General features: G+C 38.7%; 1 protein-coding gene across 6 annotated transcripts in view; it reads left to right on the forward strand.

Annotated features, from left to right (window-relative positions):
- cdc42bpab (CDC42 binding protein kinase alpha (DMPK-like) b) overlaps positions 1 to 23517 on the forward strand; it is a 75082-nt gene that overhangs the window by 36106 nt on the left and 15459 nt on the right. For 4 of the 6 annotated variants that reach the window (XM_047150810.2, XM_047150808.2, XM_047150809.2 and 1 more), the window contains 17 exons: positions 6375 to 6468; positions 6585 to 6785; positions 7165 to 7413; positions 9246 to 9325; positions 9727 to 9887; positions 11136 to 11258; positions 11358 to 11494; positions 11985 to 12227; positions 12769 to 12879; positions 14921 to 15165; positions 16220 to 16325; positions 18101 to 18225; positions 18894 to 18999; positions 19149 to 19297; positions 20693 to 20784; positions 22025 to 22101; positions 22615 to 22653. In XM_047150810.2, the coding sequence (XP_047006766.1) occupies positions 6375 to 6468; positions 6585 to 6785; positions 7165 to 7413; positions 9246 to 9325; positions 9727 to 9887; positions 11136 to 11258; positions 11358 to 11494; positions 11985 to 12227; positions 12769 to 12879; positions 14921 to 15165; positions 16220 to 16325; positions 18101 to 18225; positions 18894 to 18999; positions 19149 to 19297; positions 20693 to 20784; positions 22025 to 22101; positions 22615 to 22653 (2338 nt within the window). The remainder of the gene's footprint in view (positions 1 to 6374; positions 6469 to 6584; positions 6786 to 7164; positions 7414 to 9245; positions 9326 to 9726; positions 9888 to 11135; positions 11259 to 11357; positions 11495 to 11984; positions 12228 to 12768; positions 12880 to 14920; positions 15166 to 16219; positions 16326 to 18100; positions 18226 to 18893; positions 19000 to 19148; positions 19298 to 20692; positions 20785 to 22024; positions 22102 to 22614; positions 22654 to 23517) is intronic. The other 2 variants (XM_017455699.3, XM_047150811.2) reach the window with 2 other exon arrangements.

Raw genomic sequence — 23517 nt, forward strand, 5'->3', positions numbered from 1 at the left:
GCTGAGGCTCAATAATGATTCGTTCACACCCGTCTTAATGTGTTGACTCCAGCGGGAGCCTGTTTGTTTATTTGCTCTACACTTGTTGATGACTCAGTGTTGATGACTTCCAGCTCTGTAATTGGTTTACCGGCAACCCGTCTACCTCACACTGCTATTTTAAACATGTTTCAGGAGACTTTTTTAATGATGTGCTGACACTATCACAATCAAGGAATGGAATCTTTTAGGAGCGGGTGTAGGGACGCACCAATTCCACTTTTTTTTCATTTTTGATATGATCTTCCTAATTTTACCGATACTGATCCAGTACTTACATCCGAGTCCTGATGGGATAAATTCATACATTTAAAATATATATCCTGAATTGATATATTCCTGTAAAGCTGCTTTAGGACAATGTCCATTGTTAAACCACGATACAAATACAATTGAATTGAATTGAATTGAATGACTGAGTCCGTCTTGTTAAACATCAGAGCAGCAAAGATATGCTTCAAGACGTGCACAGGACCTGTTCAGTCAGTCAACTCATTTACATTTACCTCAGCAAAATGTTTCAATGTGCTGGAGCAAGAAAAGTATAATTCGTACACAACTATAAAGTGTTTTGTCTCTTGCCTCCATGGAAGGCATGAATTCCATCTAATTTCAAAAAGCATGTTGAGGTAAGTTTTGCTAATTTGCGAATATTATCTGGTCATTATCTGGTCTAAGTTCATCTGTTTCCTTTGCTAATGCTAGGCTAGAATAGCATCAATTCCAGTCGCTAACATAATTGGCGATGCAGCCAATGGTAAATATCACAAACGTACAGAGATTGAATGATGTTTTCAGGCAAATCGGCATAGTTATTCAAGCAAAAATCATCTAACTGTTTTAGATAAGTAATAAAAGTTGATTTTCACATGAAAACATGACATTAAGTTAGTTTCATCAGTTACAAGATTTACTTTTGACCCTTTAATGCTTGAGTATGTTTAAAAGTTCCAACTTTTTTTGACTGAAGATATCAAGATATTATCTACAGTATATACTTTCATGTAACTACAACCCCAATTCCGAAAAAGTTGGGACAGTATGGAAAATGCTAATAAAAACATAGAGGAGTGATTTGTAAATGTACTTTGACTTGAATTTAAACAAAAAACATATAAAGACAAGTTATTTGATGTTTTGTCTAATCAACTGTATTTTTTTGAAGGTACACGTTTATTTTGAAATTGATGCATGCAAAATGTTCCAAAAAAGTTGGGACATGGGGCAGTTTAGGACTAATAGCGATGTGACGAGTTGAAATAAGAAGGTGATGTGAAACAGGTGAGGCAATCATCTAATCATAGTATATAAGGAGCCTCCAAAAAAGGCTCCAACACAATTAAAAGATTCAAGGAATCCGGTCAAATCTCGGAGGGTAAACGAAGGCCTCGTACAGTTGCTCAGCTGAAGAAATTTATAATGGATGAATGGGGGAAAATTCCGCTTAGTAAACTTAACCAATTGGTGTCTTCACTCAGCGCCCAAACGCTTAATAAGTGTTATTAAAAGAAAAGTTGATGTTACACAGTGCTAAACAGTCGACTGTCCCAACTTTTTTGGAGTGTGTTGCAGTCATTATATTTGAAATGAATAATAAATTAAATTCACAAAGTAAAACATCAAAAATGTGTTAATAATGTGTTTTCAATATAGTACAAGGTGAACTGAATTTTCAAAAGACTCTTTTTGTTTACTTTTTTTTTGCATTTTCCATACTGTCCCAACGTTTTTCAGATTTAGGTTTGTATTATTTCTCAGTACTTTGTCCACACCTGCTCACAAATAATGTTGTTATGCCAATAATATTAGCTTTATTATAACTTGCATATTAAAAGAAGAGTAAATAATCCAATAAACAGTTTTTGTCCACCAGACCACAATAAATAAGAAAATTCATCATAATGTTATATTATGGCATTTTGTGTTTGTTGGCTTTTTGAAATAAATAAATAAATAAATGTTTTCATTTTATATCAGGTGAAGTAAAGTCGAGGATGGAAAAGCCGTGTCCTCACAATATCGGTGTTTGACCTTTATTTTGTGTGAAGATCACAAAGTGAGACAGTCATCTTTTACCTCTTTACAGTTCGACACGATTTGCATCCACATACTTCTCCATTGTAGTGCTTAACAGCATGTCTCACCTCAATTCAGCACACACACACACACGCACGCACATATATGGGACACACTTATGCTAAACACTCCATTGTCATGCTCAAAGTTAACAATCAACATCTGTAGAAAAAAAAAAACTTCCATCAAATGCTGACTCATTTCTTTCTTCACAGTGGAAATTCGCAACATATGCACACACACACATAACACGTGCAAGGGTACTTGCTCTTAATGGCTACATTTATTGGTAGCTGTTAAGAATGCTGGTTAACAATGTGCTATTATGACACTATTAAAAGCACAGACCTGTGCATGGTGTTTGTGTGTGTGTCCACTTTAAATGATTCATTTATGTCATTAGTCATGTTTTGCAATATAAACTACACAGTATCTTGATCTCTTGAATGATAATGAGAAAATGAATCAGGAGTAATATGGAGACTTTTCCCCTTTTGAACTCTTGATCTGTCTGGAGAGCTGAAGTTGTTTTAAAGGTGCAAAAACTGCTTAAAGGTGCACACTAAAATTCACACACACAAAAATCGGTCTCTCAGTAGTGTCATCAGAGCAAACACACAAACAGCTGGAGGAAATGAGCATGCAAATAAAAACCAGACTAAAACTGGTTCTTCCTGAATTCTCAAGTGATCTGTCAATCAGCTCTCCCTTAGTATAACGTTCATAACATATCAGCAACCACGAGAAAACATATCGCTGAAGTCAACCAGGCAGTCCACAGGCTTGTGTAATTTGGGAAAATATGATAAACAGTTATGATGAATGCAGACAAACATACTTGTGGGCGTTCTGCAGCGTGAACAACTGCTTTGTAATGCTGTAATGCTACTACATTTCTTCAGTTTTATGAGCCTGTGTCCTGAGAAGTGTCCTGAAGTGTTTTATTCTTCTCATATCAGAGCAATTTGCCAACAATGACATTTTTAAAAATGTATTAATGAATGAATCATCATATTTAAAAAAAAAACAAAACAAAAAAACATTTATAGTTATTTAACTACATGTTATGGAATGTCTGCAAGACAAGTTCGTTTCTGTTATCACTTATAGCAGCTTTACTTCCTCTCCCATGGCTGGAACATTACTGACTAAATGCTTTAGCTTCCACATTTCTGGACAGTCAGTTTAAGACAGTTTTTGTGAAAATATAAGATCTCCAAATGACATAAGAGCATTGCTGTAACTTTCCACACAAAATTTTTTATTAATTTTTTTTTTTTTATATATATATAAATCTTCAGACTCCAATGAACTTATTTAAAAACATTTTTTTTTCAAAACAATAGATTTTTTACCTCTGAAATCATGCAACAGTCCTAAACTGCACACTGCAACTTCACATAAGAGTTTAAAAAACAAACAAGCATGCATATATACTATATATATATATATATATATATATATATATATATATATATATATATATATATATATATATGTGTGTGTGTGTGTGTGTGTGTGTGTGTGTGTGAGTGTGTGTATATATATATATATATATATATATATATATATATATATATATATATATATATATAATATAAAATAGATACACACATATACATATACATATATACACAAGAGATATTCAACATCATTGTAGTAGGATGTACCTTCTCTCTTCTTACAGCAAAAATACTAGGTTCCAAATGTTCTTAATTCTGTCTCTCATCTTGCACTTAAACCTGCTGTCAATCTCTCTATCCTAAACCTCTTCAGTGTTGATTCTTCCTCTGTTCATAACTTCTTCTTTTTCAACATAATTTACCGCACACTTCTCTTCTGAGGGCTGATAACATTCTTCTTTTTGTTGATGTTGGTGTGCTTTTTCTTCTTTTTCCTCGACCTCTGTGCTGTGTTTTTATAATGTAACTCATAATATATACTTTCATTCTTTCTCCTGGATTGGTATTGAAGCCTGTTTTACATCGCCTCACCGCAAAACATTTGAAGAACATAAATCCTTCTACAACCCTTTGCTCACGGATTAGTTTTTGGTCCATATTCTTGCTCTATAGACACTATAAATGCAAAAGTTTGTGGACACCTGACACTCTAACTATTCATTTATTCTGAATTTGGCGTTATAATAAGCTCCAGTCTTCTGGGATGCCTTTCCACTAGATTTAGGAGCGTGGCTGTGGGGATTTGTGTTCATTCAGCTACAAGAGCATTAGAGAGATCAGGTACTGATCTTGCGTGAGGAGGTCTGGGGTTCAGTCGGTGTTCCAGTTCATCCCAAAGGTGTTCAGTGGGGCTGAGGTCAGGACTCTGTGCAGGGCACTCAAGTTCGTCCACTCCACCCTTCATGGCGCTCGCTTTGTGCACAAGAGCATTGTCGTGCTGGAACAGGTTTCAGCTTCTAAGTAATTCTACAGCATACAAAGACATCCTATACAGTTGTGTGCTTCCAGCTTTGTGGCAGTAGTTTCAGGAAGAGCCACATATGGATGTGATGATGATGGTGTCCACAAACCTTTTGCTATATAGTGTGCACTCACTGTAACCTGCTCAATCATCCACCTCTGTGGCCTCGTTCATTTCATTGTTCTCCCTCTGCTTTACCACCCTGCTGTGTGACACTATGCAGCTCTTATGACTTTGACAAATGGCATAAAGAAGGAACGAACGTCTTACTGGTTAATCCTAAAAATCTTTGTTCCATGAAATTCAATTTATGGCATTCATAGTGAAGGCATGAAGCCTTAACATGCCTTTATTATTTAGTAAATTAGTCTGTGATTCTCTTTCACTGGGTCCCAGGCTAACCTTCTTAAAGATCTTACACAATACACATGGTAAACACATAATGCATAACACCCCCACAATATACAGTAAGATTTGCTTATATTAGATCATACAACAAGATTATCATCATATTCAGTACGTACAATCCAGGGTGTAGCTCTACTGAAGTTCAGCAGGCACTGGTTCAGGAGTATAAACTTGGAGACTAGAGCAGGGGGAAGTAGCTTTATTAGCACATGGTTTTACAGAAAACAAACTGAAAATGATTTCATTATGGTTGGGTTGCAGTCCATAAACAGCATTCTTAACTTTCCAGATGGATTCTCACCATCTTCCAGGGCTACAGTTTTATGGGATCACTGGACTAATCCCACTGACCAACTCAACACGCTTCATCGTTTTGTGTTGAACATAGTTCTATCATTCAGAATATGAACAAATGTGTGATTTAAACCACAGTAACCCTAACCAGGAGTAATGAATCCAGAATTCAAGAATGAATGAATGTGGTAAATGCATCATGCAGCACCACACAAGCACCCATGACCTTTCTTTGTACTGCAAGCGTTACAGCTTACAGTGAGCTCAAATTTGCAGGGAAGTCAAAAAAAAAAAGCCAGCTTCTGTGACTTTTTTTCTGTTCTGAATCGCCAACATCTCTACCATGAAGCTACTGTCCTCTTTATTGTATAAGATGAACTTCAATTCAATTCAATTTTATTTGTATAGCGCTTTTTACAGTAGACATTGTCTCAAAGCAGCTTTACAGGAATATCAACATGGTATACAGATATTAAAGGTGTGAATTTATCCCAACTGAGCAAGCCACTGAGTGGCGACGGTGGCAAGGAAAAACTCCCTAAGATGTTTTAAGAGGAAGAAACCTTGAGAAGAACCTGACTCAGAAGGGAACCCATACTCATCTGGGTAACAACAGTTAGTGTGAAAAAGTTCATTATGGATTTATATGAAGTCTGTATGGCCTTAGGAGCAGCCGTAGTCCCAGCAGTCTGGAATTAAAGAAGATTTGAGCTCCATCCAGAGGCAGAGAGGATCTGGATCTCTAGTATCTCCATAAATTTGTGTGGGGCTCCGCAAAAGGAGAGAGGGAGAAAAAAGATTATTATGACTGCGAAGTAGTAAAACAGAATCTAGACAGGGTAGGCTTGAGTAAACAAATACGTTTTAAGCCTAGACTTAAACACTGAGACTGTGTCTGAGTCCCGGACACTAATAGGAAGACTGTTCCATAACTGTGCTTTTCTCCACAGTTTTAACTGAACTTGTCTCCACCTTATAAATGCTGGATGTTGCATTTGCTCTGTAGTTTTGGCATGTCATGTACAGTATTTAAATTTGAGTTTCAGAAAGCTGCTATACAAATAAAATAAACCTTGATGCTTTTATTGATAATGTAATTTTAAAAAAAAAATCATGTGTCTATGCACTAACAGGGACATCAAGCCTGACAACATCTTGCTGGACATGAACGGTCACATTCGCTTGGCTGACTTTGGCTCCTGTCTCAAACTCATGGTGGACGGAACGGTAAGTCTATCCATATTGAAACTTGGGTGCTGCTTTATTGAGCTCCATTACTGATCCCCAGAGCTTGAGGCTCAGTGATGGATTCTCTGAGTAACTCTGAGCTGTGGTTCACTCAGGTGCAATCCTCGATCGCAGTGGGAACGCCAGACTACATCTCTCCCGAGATCCTGCAGGCCATGGAAGACGGGAAAGGAAAATATGGGCCCGAGTGTGACTGGTGGTCTTTGGGAGTATGTATGTACGAGATGCTCTACGGGGAGACACCCTTCTATGCTGAGTCGTTAGTGGAGACATACGGCAAAATCATGAACCATAAGGTAGGAACGCCATGTGTGATAACTTTTTATATGTTGTACCTGTAATGCAGAGGTGTGCTTTAATCACTGTCTTATTAATTCATTTAAGTTTTTTTTTAGCAGAGCAGGAAACATAAATGAATGGACTCCTGTTTAATTTGTCTTAAAATGTTTAGGTTTGCATTAAATATACTTTATTTTTCCATATCTGGATTAGTCGCCTCATCCTCTCAATGAGGTCATTAACCCTTTGTACCAAGGTTAAATTCAGCATCGTGTGTTACTTTTATACTTTAAAGACCAGTAGAAGTACCAGTCCAGTAGAAATACCTTTCACCTGATGTACACTAACCTGATTTGACATATATTGATCTTCTATTTTCTATTTTCTCCTCCATAGGAGCGCTTCCAGTTCCCCATGCAGATGTCTGATGTATCTGAGGAGGCCAAAGACCTAATGCGCAGGCTGATTTGCGCTCGTGAGCACCGGCTGGGCCAGAACGGCATTGAGGACTTTAAGAGCCACCCCTTCTTCTCAGGCATCAACTGGGATGACATTCGCACTTGCGAGGCCCCCTACATCCCTGAAGTCAGCAGCCCCACCGACACCTCCAACTTTGACGTGGAGGACGACTGCCTAAAGAATTCAGTATGTTGTGCAAATTCAATTCTTTTTTTCACTGAGATCAGTTAAGCCTAGACTTTTCATTACCCAAAACATGACCCAAATCCAAATTTTTAAAAGCCTAGTTACCCTGTCAGTGGCTTTGCAGGAATTTATACCTCACAGCCTCCTGTACATATTTAGACCTGTACGAGGCATTTGACTTTCAGTTGTGCATTTGCTCAGATTCGTCTGTCTGATAAGATTTACATTGAAGTGTCTTGCATAAGTATTCACCCCCTTGAATTTTTCCACAGTGTGTATTGCTCCAACCTGGAATTAAAATGGACTTTTACTATTTGATTTACACAATATGTCTTAACATTTGAAGGCGAAAAATATCACAAATTGTATTAAAACACACACACACACACACACACACACACAAACACACAAAACAGAATTTTGTTGGTTGACTAAGTATTCATTCATAAACATGGGTGGAAAATAACTAACTGTGCTGTCATTACAGTACTTGAGTACATGGTTCACTGTAATAGTACTTTTTTCAGTATTAATTAATTAATTAAATAATAAGACTTTTACTTTAGTTCCGCTACTAGGTCTGTCCATGCATGTTGTCTGATTCGATAGTATGCGGTAAAAACGAATGTGTTTATGAACACTTGCTGATTCTGACACCCAACAGTGCAATGCAACATTTTAGAAAACTAATTCTGGCTTGCTCTTTAAAATCACTAATCTCCCGCTATGTTTCTGTAACCAGGAGGAACGGCTGACGTCGCAGTGACGTGTCTCACTCAGGGGTCTATAATGGAGGAGAAGTTTACTGCTCACTTTGTTAGTTAGCATAACAACAGATTAGAAAATAGAACTTTTTTTTTTTGTTAGTTGCAGACATACTGTGCAAAAAAGCCATTTGTACGGTAATTACTCAAGTAGTTTTTCACCAAACGATTTATTTACTCTTACTTAAGTACCTTTCTTAGTGACTACATTTAATTTGACTCAAGTGAATTATTATGGTGGAGGATAGTGCTCTCAGGTGCTGAGCAGTGCTGCGTGTCTGCCAAAGTTGGTCACATCAGACCAAAGAACCTTTGTCCATGTTGCTGAGTCCAAATGGAATTTCATCTGGATCTTTTTTCAATAATGGCTTTCTTCTCCACATTTGTGCAATGTCCAATCCTGTGAACAGGTTCTCCCATCTAATCAGTGAATCTCTCTAGCTCCCTCAGAGTTCTACTTGACTGTTTGGACTCTTCCCAGACTAATACCCTCCTTAACCAGTCACTGAATTTTGGTGAAAGACCTCTCACAGTATGAGTCACGGTTGTGCCACATACATTGAATTTTTTTCTAATAATGGATATAATAGTGTTCTACAGGATGCTTAATGCTTTGAATATTTTTTACTTTTAAAAATCCTGATTGATACTTTTCCAGAAATTTGTCCTGGACTTCTTGGCTTAATGATGCTGGTAGTTTAGGTATGTTATGTATTAAGTATTTAGATTTTTTTTTTTTACTGTATATTAAGATTATGTGACACTTTATGATGATTACACACAAACTGGACTCTAATTAACTAATTATGTGACTTCTGGCTGCACCTGAACTAATATTGGGGTTTCACAGTGGCGGGGGTGAATATTAATGCAACCAATATTTGACATACTGTATAATCCCAACTTCAGTTCCAGGTTGTAACATAACAAAAATGTGCAACAGTACAAGGGAGTTAAATGCTTAAATACAAGCCACTGTAAGTACCATTATTGATGCAGTGCATTTTAAGAAACATTTATGGTAGTACATTTCAAAAGTGTTGATTTATTAGTGCCTCATTATCACAGGAAACGATGCCTCCACCCTCCCACACAGCCTTCTCGGGACTCCATCTCCCGTTTCTTGGTTTCACCTACACTAGCAACTGGTAAGGATTTTTGTTTGTTTGTTTCAGAACACTTCAGGGAAATCTGCTATGATCTGAAGTGTGTTATCATAAAAGAGGAATTTGTCAGCGTGGCACAATCCACTGCTCGGCTATACAACTAATACATTCAAGCTTCATGTTGAGTTACATGTAACTCTATAGTCTTTGGTTTGGAATGATGTGGGTTTTGGGTGCAAGTTTTCCCTTACTATTCAAATGATAATGGTAAAGCAAGCAGACTCACATCATCCATATTTATCTAAAATTGACAGTCTTTTGATATTAGATATGTGTGGCTTGTGGTGTTCTGTTTGCTGGGATTAGTGTCACGTACTGGTTCAGAAGCAGGCCTTGTGTGTGTGTGTGTGTGTATGTGTGTGTGTGTGTGTGGGTGTGCGTAGCTCTCTGTCAGACCGGGGCTGTTTAAAAGACTCTGAAGGCTCTTCAGGGGTTGATTCCTGTCTACAGAGAACTTTGGAAGACAGCTTGGCTTCTGAGGCCTATGAAAGAAGGATCCGCCGACTGGAGCAGGAGAAAACTGAGCTTAGCCGCAAGCTCCAGGGTGGGCAGAAACGCACATATACATTCTTACAACAAGGCAACATCTGGCACTCTAAGTGCTTCTTCCATTTTAGCGGGACCTGAAAGGTTCTAACGTATTCCCTTTAAAAAAAAAGAAGCTTTTGAGTTAAAAGAGCTGTTATCTATCCAGTGAACCTTTGTGGGACTTTGAGTTTACAGCTGAGGCTGGAGTGTTTACGTACCCCTAGGCTAAAGATATTCAGACTCAAGTTTTCACAACGCCACATATTTCATGTTACCATACATTTCCTGTGCTAAGTCAAATAGGGTATCTACTTTATTTCCATAAGAGTTTTTTTTAATAATAGCTAAGAGATTTCTGTGGGATTCAGCTTTTTTAAAAGTCACTCCTATACTTTCACTTTGTTGTCTTCAAGCCATTTGTTACAACTCTGGAGGTTTGCTTAGGATCATTGTCCTGCAGGAAAAATGAGTTTTCACCAGGTTTTAACTTACTGGCTTATGGCTTGAAGTGTTACTTCAGTATTTCTAGATAATCGTCCTTCCTCATGACGTAGATCTATTTTCTGAAGTGCACCAGTGTCTTTTCCAGCAAACACAAAATGATGCTGCCACACCCATTCTTCACAGCTGGGATGGTGTTCTTTGGATTTAAAGCCTCACTCTTTTTCCTCTATCCATAACACTGATCGTTATGGCCATACAGTTTAATTTTTGTTTCATCTGACCAGCGAACACTCTGCCAAAAGGCTTTTGATCACCTGCAAACTTTATTCAGGCTTTTTTTTTTTATGCCAGTCTTGGAGTAGGGGCTCCTTCACCCTCTTCACCTACTTTGGTGTTGTCTTGGGGTTCAGTTGAACCTTTCAGACCAAAGTTCATTCATGCAGTTACTATGTGTTCTCAAGATTTGTATATTTGCATACAAATGTTCAGAAGCTTCTTTAAAAAACAATCTCCTGGACTGTTTAAAGAGAGAGTCAACTCAGTGTATGTAAAAGTCTGTCCCACTGGAATTCTGATATAGTGAATTAAAGCTGAAATAAATCTGTCTCTAATCGATGGTTTTAAAATGACCTCTGATGTGAACAAAGTAGACATGGCAAAAGAAATATATGTTAGCATGAAATGTTTTAAGGTTTTGAAATATTTTTTTTTTTACCTTTTGGTTTGTTTAATTATGTGCAGTGTGAAGCCAAACCAACGCGCCCTTAAACGGGTGTGTACTCAGTGTGCCGCTTAGTGATATTCATCTTTCCTATCGCAGAGTCTACCCAGACGGTACAGGCTCTGCAGCACACTAATTCAAATGTGCCACCTGGTGCCAACAAAGAGGTGGAGATAAGAAGCCTGAAGAGTGAGATAGACATCTTGAAAAAGCAGATAGCAGGTAACAGATCTACACAACTTACAACAGAATTGATCCAGGTCAGACTCCTGGTCTGATTCTACTGTGATAATGTGTGGCTTTTCTTCTGGTGTGTCTCAGATTCAGGTCATTTGGGACAGCAGCAGGGTGAGGATGCCAGCGTGGCACGGAAAGATCTAGAAGACTCGTCTAAGATAATAAAGACCCTGGAAAGGCAGGTCCAGTGTGTTACACTGGAGAAAGACAGTCTGCACAAGGTGCAAATTATTTTCAGAATGTAAAGATTTGCTGCTAGTTCAGGAATACTAAACAGTAGTTTAGCATAATGTTGTTGTTTTTTTGTTTTTTTTAAAGGTAAAGCATCTTTTTCTCATGTTGCCATTTGCCATTATTATAATCGTTCCCTGTAGGCATAGGTGCTGTTATTTGTGTAGGCATAGGTACTCTTTATACTGTACTTGTGTCAGGTGATAGCATACACAGTACTCCGTTAGCACAGCCACGCTTTTGAACCGAAAGAGCAAGATAAAGATATTGAAGCGGATAGCAGGTAAATGGTAGAAATGATTTGGTCTCTGTCTCAGTTTTATGATAGTACAGTATACAGTATGTATGTACTGAAGTTTCATAGAGGTCAAACGTAATGTTACAGTTTTGGTGCATCTCATATTTAAAGTTATTTGTTCTGTAGGTAACTGCAATTAGCATGTTCAGACACAGTCTACCTGTTTGAACTGTTCTGTATAGGATCTGCTAGACACCAAGGAGAAGCTCAAGGCCCAGGGAAAGGAACTGAAGGAGGCATACAGTCAAAGGAAGATGGCCATGCAAGAGTTCTCAGAGCTGAACGAGCGCCTCACTGAGCTGCGCTCACACAAGCAGCGGCTCGTGCGCCAGCTTCGAGACAAGGAGGAAGAGGTGGAGGGTCTTTCTCAGAAGATGGAAACGCTGCGGCTGGAGATACGTAAGGCCGAGAGAGCTCGCAAAGAGGTAGGAGCGGATCTCCTTTACTTCACGATTAAGCAGCTGTCCTAAAATGTCCTGTTTTGATTCGCCTGGTTCCATCTGGTAGCCATAGCTGTTGTTTTCACTGTGTGTTGCAATAGCTTACAAAGAAATGTGGCTTATGATGGAGGAAATAGCCTATTCTATAGGATTGCCAGATCATAAGCAAAGAGCAATTTTACAACAAAATCTTTTGCTCGTGCAGTGCTTAAGGCAGGATTATTCACCTCCAGTGTTTTTGTTTTCCACCCAAATCCCAAAAACATGCTGCTACGTGGATTGGACACAGTCACACACTCTTCGAAAAAAAAAAAGGTTAATTGGGGTTCTATACAGAACCCTAGGGATCTTTACTTAACCCCAAAGAACTTTTTATGCCAAAAAGGTTCTATATTGACAACAAAAATGACCAGGGTCTACATGAATGTAGTGTGTAGATGATGTACAAGTCCTTGCCAGTCTATTCCAGCTGTTGACTGTTGCTGAAAAGTCTTTATCTAACGTTTAGTGCTTTGGTTATGATCAGTTGGAGGTGCAGGCGGAGGAGCAGGCAGCTGAGGTGCAGAAAGAGAAGAAACTGCGAGAGAGAAATGAACAGTTCAGCAGACAGCTCGAGGAGGAACTGGAAGGGTTCAAGGTACTATCATCTTTAAGGCAGAGGTTCCCAAACTTTTTGGGGCAAACAACCCCAAATGGACATTATGAATTTTGTCCACCCTACATTTTTTAAATTAAATTTCAGATTTATTATATAGGACTACTGTAACATTTAAGCATTTTATTATGTCAGTAACGTATGGACAGTGTGTGTAACGTAAGTGACTAAAAACCAAGGAATATTCATTGCACTGATTTAGTGGTAAGTGTTGTGTTGTTATAGGAAAATAATCTATGCCGGGGTGATGTGATACATAAGGTGAGGTGATGTGAAGCAGACGAGCCTGGCTGATAACTGACGCATGCATTGTTCACACACTTACTGTATATCTCTACATCCAGAACATTTAAAAATGACATTCACTAGACAGACAAACCATCCCAATTCATCAGGTTTCCACGTCAAACTCTAAACATGCCATTTCCTGCACAGTGATGACGAGCTCATAAAACATCCTGCCATCATCATGATTGTTGTCATGAGCTGCATCTCAACTTGACAAGCTCTTACATTCAAAAGTATTTACTAATCTAGGAAATTCAGAAGACCCGAATGCAAAATAGACCTTTTTGTATCAGTAGGTTGAAAGGTGAGATGATAGGTTTTTACAATTCAAACTGTACTAACTGTACGTATAAGGAAAACCGGTCAGTGTTAGTACTCAGTAATAGTCCATAATGAGTATGCTAGTTGAGACACAATGCTAGTGTGTTTAGTGGAGGTAGATGGACAGGGAGTGTCCATCCTATTTGAACACTCCCATCCAATTTGACCAAATGTGGTTTGTTTGAATGGGACTCCCAGTAACATTTCAGAATATTAGCACACTTTGAGATTTCTAATATTAATTTGTAAAATAATTTAATGAAACAAAAGAGCAGAGTGCCTTTTAATCACATTACAGTTCAAACACGGAAAAGCCTCTCCTTCCCCTTCACTGAGCCCATCTCTGTTGAAGTGTGCCTTATGATTGAGTTACCCTTGAAGGTACACAGAAACCTGAAATGTATATCTCAGATCCTTAACAAAAGGCATGGAGTAATTTGACCAGGATTATTTATGATTGCAATTACAATTTAATGCCTTTAAAAAAAAAACTCTCAATCACTACATTTACATGGACAACAATAATCCGATATTAACCCAATTAAGACGATACCCTGATTAAGAATCTTCCTTGTAAACAGTAATTTTTAATTACTTTAATCTGACTAAAGTCATACTCGAAATAAACACAGATAGAATTAAGACATGTGGAGTATTCCTGTTTTAGTCGCATTATCGACGTGCGTTACAGACATGTACACACCTTAATCACACTATTAACATCATCGTGTGGGAGTTTTCACCGCATTTTGCGACAGGACACGTACACACACGGCAGTGATCAACGTTTTATGGTAATGAAGAGAGCACGGCTGCGTCCCAAACCGCATACTTACCTACTGTATAGTAGGTGAAATACCTGTATCTCAGCTACTATATAGTAGGTAAATACGCCGTTTGGGACGCAGTTCACAGCTTCAAGCAGTCGTGTATTTGCACATACAGCATGACAAATAATTAACTGCACTCGAAGCTTTCGTAAAATGAAAAATAAAAACACACAAAACTGTATACCATGACGAAGATGAACTGTATGTCGGTACATGAAATTCTGAAGGGAACGTCGGACGGCGTGGCGCGATGATGTAATAACGTGTGCCGTTAATCGATCTATGTTCTATAACATGTAAAATGGGAACATGAAAGGAGTATTCTAAAAGCGACTCATGTAAACACCTTAATCACATTATTGTCTTATTCAGAATAAGGTCAATAATTAGATTACTGCTGTCCGCGTAAACGTAGTCAGTGCTGAGTTCTTAAGCAGTGTGTGTGATTTGAGTGTTTCTTTCTACTCCATGGTTCACTATTACAGAATCTGGTTCCATGATATCAGGCCCTGCAATTCTTTTTACATTTTATTTTGACATATTAACACTTACAAATAATAACACAGCCCGTGTGTCGGTTGAAGCAGGCTGGGCCGCTGCACCCAGGAGCCAGTGCGGAGCAGCAGCAGCAGGAGGTGGCGTGGCTGCGAGCTGAGCTGGAAAAGAAGAACGTGCAGCATGAGGAGGAGCTGTGCCGCAGGGAAACGCAACACAGTGCTGAGCTCAAGAGCCACAGGAAGGACTTGAGTGATGCCGAGACCCAGCATCTCACTCTGCAAAAGGAGATCCTTATGCTCAAAGACAAGCTGGAGAAGACACGACGAGAAAAGTATGTTCACGTGTGGATAGACTGGATTATGTTCTTCTTTGCCTATTATTCTCTGTTTGTCTGTGCAGTTGGAGAATAATCATCTTTCTAACTTTCTCTTTCTTTAGCAATCCAGTGATGAAGTATATTAGATAGATGTGTAGTGACTTAAGGCCACATATTTTAGCTTAGCTTACACTGTTTACTAAAGATGAGATTTTGGAGGATCAATGATTCTAAAATGTAAAATGAGTGAATAACTCAGTGTATACACATATTCCCAATCCAAGATTCACCCAGAGGGACAGATAGTCTTACATGATGGCATATTTACAATAAACAGCACTGCAAGGCATGTATCAGTGATAGAAATGAACCGTTCTGTAAGCTCCCCTCTCAATTGATTCACACAGACAGGTGCTATGATATTGGGAACGAAACCTGGATTCAACCTAAAGATAATTAGAGTCATCTGACTCTACTAAACTCTCTCGGTTAGTATACTTTGGTGTTTGTAAACAAAAAGAGACATGTGCAGAACCCAGATGCAAAAAGTCCTGAGTAAACTAGCAACCTGATGCTACTTGGTTATAATCTGACTGAAGACTCTACCATGAAGTTGATTTAGGAATGGGATTGATGGCTAAAATGTTATCGATTTATTATTATGAATTAGCACTAAAAGACAGGGAGTGCTATTTGGCTAAACTCACACTTTCAGCGGGTGTAGCTTATGATTCTTATTTCTATGCGTCCTCTCAATGGCAAATGTTATAGTATATAATATGTGCAGGTAGTTCTGATTTCACTGAGCATTCACTGAGAACTGATTTCATTAAACAATGTTGCACAATGTTGTGCTCTTCAAACTGTTTCAAATGTGCCACTTTGAGAAGATCTAAAACCTCTGAAATCGATAAGGGATAAAATAAGTAATTCAATACATTTCAGGCTAGCAGATGCTATGGTGCACAGTAGCATTTTAAAATCTGTGTGTGTGTGTGTGTGTGTGTGTGTGTGTGTGTGTGTGTGTGTGTGTTTGTGTGTGGTGTTGTGTGTGTTGTGTGTTTATTAGCCAAAGTGAGCGTGAGGAGTTTGAGGCAGAGTGCAAACAGAAGTTTGAGCGGGAAAGGGGACTTCTGGTGGAGGACAACAAGAAGCTAGCTGGTGAACTGGAGCAGGTGAGCTATCTTATAATTTCATGCACCTGCCTTTTGAAACGTTTAGATGTTTTAGAAACTATAACTAAATTTTGATAAATGAGAAGTGCTGATTTCTATACAGGAAATACATTGCTGAAACAATATGGACACCATTGGTAGGCTACACCATTAGTGGAATACAGCAGTGGATAATTTGGGATGTTGCCCAAACTGGAATATTGTATTATATCTGCAGCCATTACCCAGGTCTCCCAAGTATTACAGAAGTGTTATTACACATCAGCATGTCTGTTACAATGTCTGTGTATGGCTGAGCACAGTGAGGATGGTTTAAAAGTGAAGCCAAAATGTCTTTGAGGCCCTCTAGTGGCTGGCTACAGTGCAATTTTTAACCCCACCCATTCCCATGTTAATGAGTGGGAAACATGACAAACTTACATTTTAAGTTACATCTCCATGCATTATTTTTGGGATTACTGTTCTGTCGTGTTTACAAGTTCAATTGAAATTCATGTTATTTCCCCCCAAATTCTTCCTTACAATAAATGTGCTCACACTCAGGGGCACGAGTAGGATAAATTCACAGGATTTTCATGAATACCAAATTACTTGTGTAAATGCTCCTATGAATGATTTATGCAGAAATCCACTTGAATCCAGCTTGATAAATGAGGCCCAATGGGAGTAAATGGCACCATGTTAACCAATCATACTGTATATACACACAATCATTGGTCTTGTACTCGATAAAAGAATAACTTTTCTCTCCTTTAACAAGAGCCTGTCTTTTAGCTTTCATGCTAACATTGGTTAGGGCATATTACTCCAGACCATTCAAGCAAGGCAGCTTGTTAAGTTCCTTTTAAGAAGTTCCTGTTAATGGCATATTTACCTGATCTCCTGAAGCAGCATCACCCATCCTGAGGTCTTCACTCAGCATAGGAAGGCCTACTGTTACTACTATTGCTCCGAGTATTAGTTGATTTAAGATGTTTATTATTATTGATCATTATTATTCAGAGAGATACGCAGGGTACTTTGAAGACGAGTGAAGAATAGGAAAGCTTCAGATAGATATTGAATCCCTGCTGCGCACTGGCTCCTCATTGTGCTTTCCTCTTCTCTGGTATTTTGTTTACAAGCCTGTCTCATATTATTGTACATTCTCTTATAACCCCAAATGCTTATGCAAATGAAACTGTTCTGAATCTCTCTTTGTTTGTCTTGGATCGAGGAAACATACCACTGTGAGGCAGTAGCTCCCAAGTAAAATAACTGCTGGAGATTTGGACCCGTCAAATATAAACGACTTGTTTCATTTTTGCATAGCATAGCACGTAGCAAACATTATTTATTTTGTAGAAAGGTCTGGAAACCCATGACATGGATGCCGATTGTGCTGCCAGATTGAGTGGTTAAAGACAACACTGATGACATTTGGAAAGAAATGATCGTATGTGCGATTACACTTGATGAAATTTATGTTCGCTACATTTTGACCATTTTATGTTTGGTGTCTGCTGAAAGATAGCTGATGTTGTATTATTCATCAGTCTCGCTTTGCTTATTCCCTCATGGTACTTCTCCTTACATCACCCTGTTTTTTTGCTCTCTATTTTCCTTCTGCTGTCCGTGTTTGGATTTTTCTCTTCACATTTTTAACCCTCCTGTACACTGTCATCCTGTCTGTTCTCCTTTCCAACCCCCTGTCTCTCTCCATCAATCTGATGTTCTTCTGTAATGTTTTTTTCCCCCTTTCCTAATCCTAACCAACTCTTCCTCTCTTCTTTCAGCTGAAGTCCATATACGAGACCCTGAGCAGTAGCCACAAGCAGGTGGAGGAGGAGATGAGAGAACTGGCTGATAAGAAGGAGAGCGTCGCACACTGGGAGGCTCAGATCACGGAGATCATCCAGTGGTGTGTGGATGCTGCGACCTGCAGCTGCTCTGTGTTACACAAACATGCACACACACAGAAGCATTCTATGCAGTGTGCTCTCCCAGATGCATGCTCATATGCTGCTGGATATACACACACCAACCTTTTGGCTTGGGCTCTATAATCTTCTCTGGTGTTTAGATGAACGAGTGTTTGCAGAATTGTGGAACAGTACTGATTTATAATCACACTATGTGGGGTCACCGTCATTTTGATTCTGCCTCCTTTCAAAATTCCTTCCTCTTGTTTCCGGAGATTTTTCCTCACCAATGACACCCCTGACTCACTGTTTACGGATCTAAATCTACATCCAGATTTCTGTCATGCTGATTTGTAACAATGTCCATTGTTGAAAGCGCTATATACGAACATTAACCGGCACATCAAAATTTAAATTGAAGATGTAAGTGTTTCTGGAAACAGTAGCCATTTTAAATCTCTGTTCTGCTGCCAACTTTACTTTGCTGCCCCCGTGTGGATTAAATGTTAACTACTCCAGCAGTGCATTAGACGTGTAAATAAAAGGATCAACTCATGCACTCACGGTCACATTTGCGTACTTGTATACGGTTAATAAAATAAAATACAAAAGAGCCACTGAGTTCTGCTGGTACTGAATGCTGTGTGTGTTTGTGTGTGTGTTTAAGGGTAAGTGATGAGAAGGATGCTCGAGGCTACCTCCAGGCACTGGCCACTAAGATGACTGAAGAGCTGGAGGGTCTGAGGAACACCAGCCTGGGAGCCAGAGGCACAGTGAGTCTGTCTTTTTCACATACATGCTATAAGATACAGTAAACATCTTGGGATCTACATTTTTCTCTAAATTCTTCTAAATGATCATTTGTTTCTCTAATGTACATACCTGCTTCTGAATCTAATTAATATCTGTTATTTGTTTGTAGGAGATGCCGTGGAAGATGCGGCGTTTAGCCAAGCTGGACATGTCGGCTCGTCTGGAGCTGCAGTCTGCACTGGACACTGAGATCCGGGCCAAGCAGTCCATCCAAGATGAGCTCAACAAAGTCAAGGCCTCCAACATCTCGACAGAGTGGTGGGATTCCTGCGCGCGCACACACACACACACACACACACACACACACACACATACACACATACAAAGAGTTAAGATTCCTGGACAGGAAATGAGTTTTTCTGTGTCATTTCTTCCTGGTTACGCCTCACTTCTCCTTAATAACGGTGCCAAATCTATCACGTAAGGATTCCACCAGTATTTTTAAATAAGCTGCTCTTATTGGAGGATGAGACTGATTTATTTTTTTTTTAAATTTGATTCTAAAAGATTAGATAGGCAGTAACTGTCTGAGAGACTTGATTGATTTAGCACTTCAGACTCAGGTAAAGAGCATCTCAATAACACTATGTAACACTATTTTTGTTCCTGGGTAGTAGAGAAAAGTATAGAAAGTCTAGAAAATGGTTACCAGGGTATTTATAAATGTACCTATTTTCACTGCGAAAACGGCGAATTTGTGTATTTTTTGTTAACATAAGGTCAGAAAACAACAACCTATAAATCAAAATGAACATGCATTTATAATAAAGTTATACAAAAATGACCCCAAAACATGTAGAAGTTAGTAGTTCTTGAGATTTATGATTATATTATAAATCACTTTCACGAAGCAGCTCCCAAATGTAGTCTCTCGTTATAGTGTCCTTGGTAGCAGCGTTCAAATTCCAGTATATCCTGGTGCAAGCGCTTGCCTTGCTCCTCAGACTACACTTCCATACATTTATCAAGATGAGCATCTGGGATACGGACTTCGAGAGACATCCTGCAACCCATTGTGCAGTAGTTCTTCACCGGAGTATCAACCAGCTCCACATAGTTTTCGGCTTTGTGTTTGCCCAGGAAACCCCAAACCTCTGCGACAAAGCGGTTCCAACTTTCAAATGACTGTGCAAGAAATTGTCTTTATTTAGAAGAAGGTCACCTTCAAGGTTATTAATGGATCCATCTGCAGCATAACAGCTGTAATGCTCATCCCAGTACTCAAGCCCTCCATAAAGCTTTATTGTACAAGTCCATGTAATAGTAGATATTGTGGGGTTGATCATTTTGATAATAATTCACTTACACACCATCTCTGAATGGCATGTAGACGTCACCATTGATAGTCTTGAAAGTGACCACCGCCTGCGATTTCTTCTTCGACAAAAAACCCCCCCAATAACAATATCCCTCATTTAAACACGTGAATGTATTATGTAATAATATTACGACTTTATTCTCAAAATATTGCAATTTTACTCTGATAATATCATATATTGTTATATTATATCCAATATAAGATTCTTTATCCGTGAAATATTCTGTCTCTGGTGGACCTAAAACAAGGTTGTAGAAAACATGAAATTCTGCAGTGTTTTGTTATCAGAACCTCACAGGAGATCTGTTTGAGCTCAATTCATTCCTTTATGTCAGTAAACTGCAGGAGTCTGAGAACAAGAACCGGATGCTGCAGGCTGAGATCGAGAGGTTACAGAAGGAGACTGAAGACCTGTGTCGCAGAAGAGGTGGATTGTTTTCTGTTTGTTAATACTGAATTTTGACATTAAATTTGTTTTATATGTGTGTTGTGAATGATCTGTAATATTAATAACATTAATGTTAATAATGCATGCAGTATACACAGTTCCCACTGAAAGTATTGGCACGGCAAAAACATTTTTGTTTGAGATCAAAAGATGAATATGAGATGATAGATCAGAATTTCAGCTTTCATTTCTTGATATTTACTTCTGGATGTGTTAAACACACTTTGGTGGCCGAGCACCCAATTTTTAGCTGTGCAAAAGTATTGGAACAGACAGTCTTAAAGTAAATGAAGGTAAATAACACTTTGGTTGCAAATCCCTTGCTTGAACACCGTGGTTTGGGTCATTGTCTTGCTGCATGATGATGTTCCTCTTAATTAGATTGGATGCATTTTCTGTATATTGGCACACAGAATGTTCCTGTAAACTTCACTGTAATGTCACTGACTGTTGTTTTTGGGGTTTTCTTCACAGCTCTCACAATGTTTCTGTCATCAGCTGCTGTTATTTTCCTTGGCCAGCCAATTCTGTGTCTGTTGCTCAGTACACCAGTGTTTCTTTTTCAGGACATTCCAAATTGTTGTATTGGTTATGCCCAATGCTTGTGCAATGGCTCTGACAGATTCTCCTTTCTCAGCTTCAAAATGGTTTGCTTTTCTCCCAGAGACAGCTCTCTGATCTTCACGTTGGTTTATCCTTTTTAATAACAAATGCTTCACAGTTGAAATTGAAGGCTAAAACCAAAAGTAGACATTCAGAGCTATTAATTGTTTAAACAATCATTCTAACAGGGCCACACCTGGGTAACAAGAAACACCTGTCAGTCACATGTTCCAGTATTTTTGATCCCTTGAAAAAAAAATGTGTGGGCTTCGAACAAAAGGTGCCAGTGTTTTAAGCTGAAGAAATTAAAGCTGATCTATCGTCTCATATTCACCTTTTGATCATAAACCCAAAAGTCTTCAGTGTACAGCAAAATCAGAAGATTTGGCCATGTGGCTCCAATACTTTCGGAGGGGACTGAATACTGTACATACATATATGGACAAGCTCATTCAGAGAGAATTTGCACAGTGATTTCACAAACATTGATTTGTCTCAGTTATAAAATAAAAGGTTTGTGAATAATTGTGAACATTTCGGCCGAGTGAATATTTGCTCTTTTTGAAGGGTCCGCTCTGTTTCTGTGTGACTCATCCTGAAATGGTTTTATTATCAGGTGTTAAACATCAGGACTCTCAGAACTCCTTCCTGGCTTTCCTGAACGCTCCGTCATCTGTGCTAGACCACTTTGAGGTGAGTTTCAAATCATGACGGGGCAAACACTTTTTCATAGCACTGTAAACTGTTGGCAACAATAAAAATTAGTCTGAGGCTTCCAGAAAAGCATTGCCTAAGGTCATCAGCAAGATTAAATCCCAATGCAATGCCTCAACATCCATATGTGGTCTGGAGTCCAAGTGAGCAAACCGTCGGCGTGGTAACGACTGCTTCATAACAGACCACATCACACCACTCCATCAGTGATTATATTTCCTATAACATCACACCCCACTGTGTTTTCTTCATTACATGACTGAGATCTCTACCTTCTTTCTGTTAGGGATTCCTGCCTCAGTCTCTCGTTTGTGCTGATGCATTTGTGCCACAGTCCAGAAGAGCCTCCAGAGATTCAAAAATGTTCTTCTTTTCCTACATTCCTCCCTTTTAGCAGTTCCAAAACCCATTAAACCCTGAATCACAGCTTAGACACTTTGCCATTGTTATTGTACAAATGACTAACATTTCTTTAATTCTGTCTTTTTGAAGCGCTCACCATCGTGGGGTCCAGGAAGCAAAGGCCGACGTGTAAGACTCAGTTTTGTTACTGAGTGGATTTCATGGCTCATGTGATCCCCTCTCATGTTTGTGTGTTCTGTGTATGGCATGAGTGGTGGTTGCGTCTGTACTCTATTCTGTACTGCATGAAAACACTTCTAATTGAAATGTTTCTGAGGTTCGGTCATCATGCTTTTTTTCTACCCCACGGGTGATGCATTTAGAATGTTGGTATTATTTTATATTTGCACGCCCTGCTATTATGTGGCTCATGGTTTTGCGGTTGAGTCCTTTTCCCCTTTTTGGTCCTGCATGTAGGGGTGTCTTGGATTTTTGGGGTGCGTTTTGTTTCTTTTGGCTTGAAGCCTTTGCATTTTACTTTGTTGAGCAGTATGGGTGTAACCAAAGAGCCACGTGTAGTACACATGTGTTTAAATGTTGGGTTAAGGGTTGGTCATGTGTTAATTCATGGACACTGTTGGGTAGATTACTGAGGAAACACAATCCAGCAGTGACGAAAGATATAATCGCTAATGTAATCCTGAGATTATCTTATCTGTGTGTGTTTTATTACTGTAGGACTACTTCTTATTTATCTTATTAAATTGATTGCATATAAAGCTGTATCAGCGTCAGAATTGTTGGCACCTTTGGTAATGGGTAAAAAAAAAAAAAAAAAGATTATAGAAGACCATGTCTTTGTGGTTAATTAACTTGAAGTCCATCTCACTGAAAATAAAAATGAACTCTAACCACTAACTAAAGTAAATTTATTCTAAGAAAATGGATTTTAAAAAAACAAAAACGTTCACCCAATGGCCACTTTATACCTACCTCATACCATATTCAGTTACTTACTGTAGTCTTTATGTTACTAGGCATGGTTTGTCACCC

The sequence above is a fragment of the Ictalurus punctatus genome, chromosome 25 (genome assembly GCF_001660625.3).
Source record: "Ictalurus punctatus breed USDA103 chromosome 25, Coco_2.0, whole genome shotgun sequence".
NCBI lineage: Eukaryota > Metazoa > Chordata > Actinopteri > Siluriformes > Ictaluridae > Ictalurus > Ictalurus punctatus.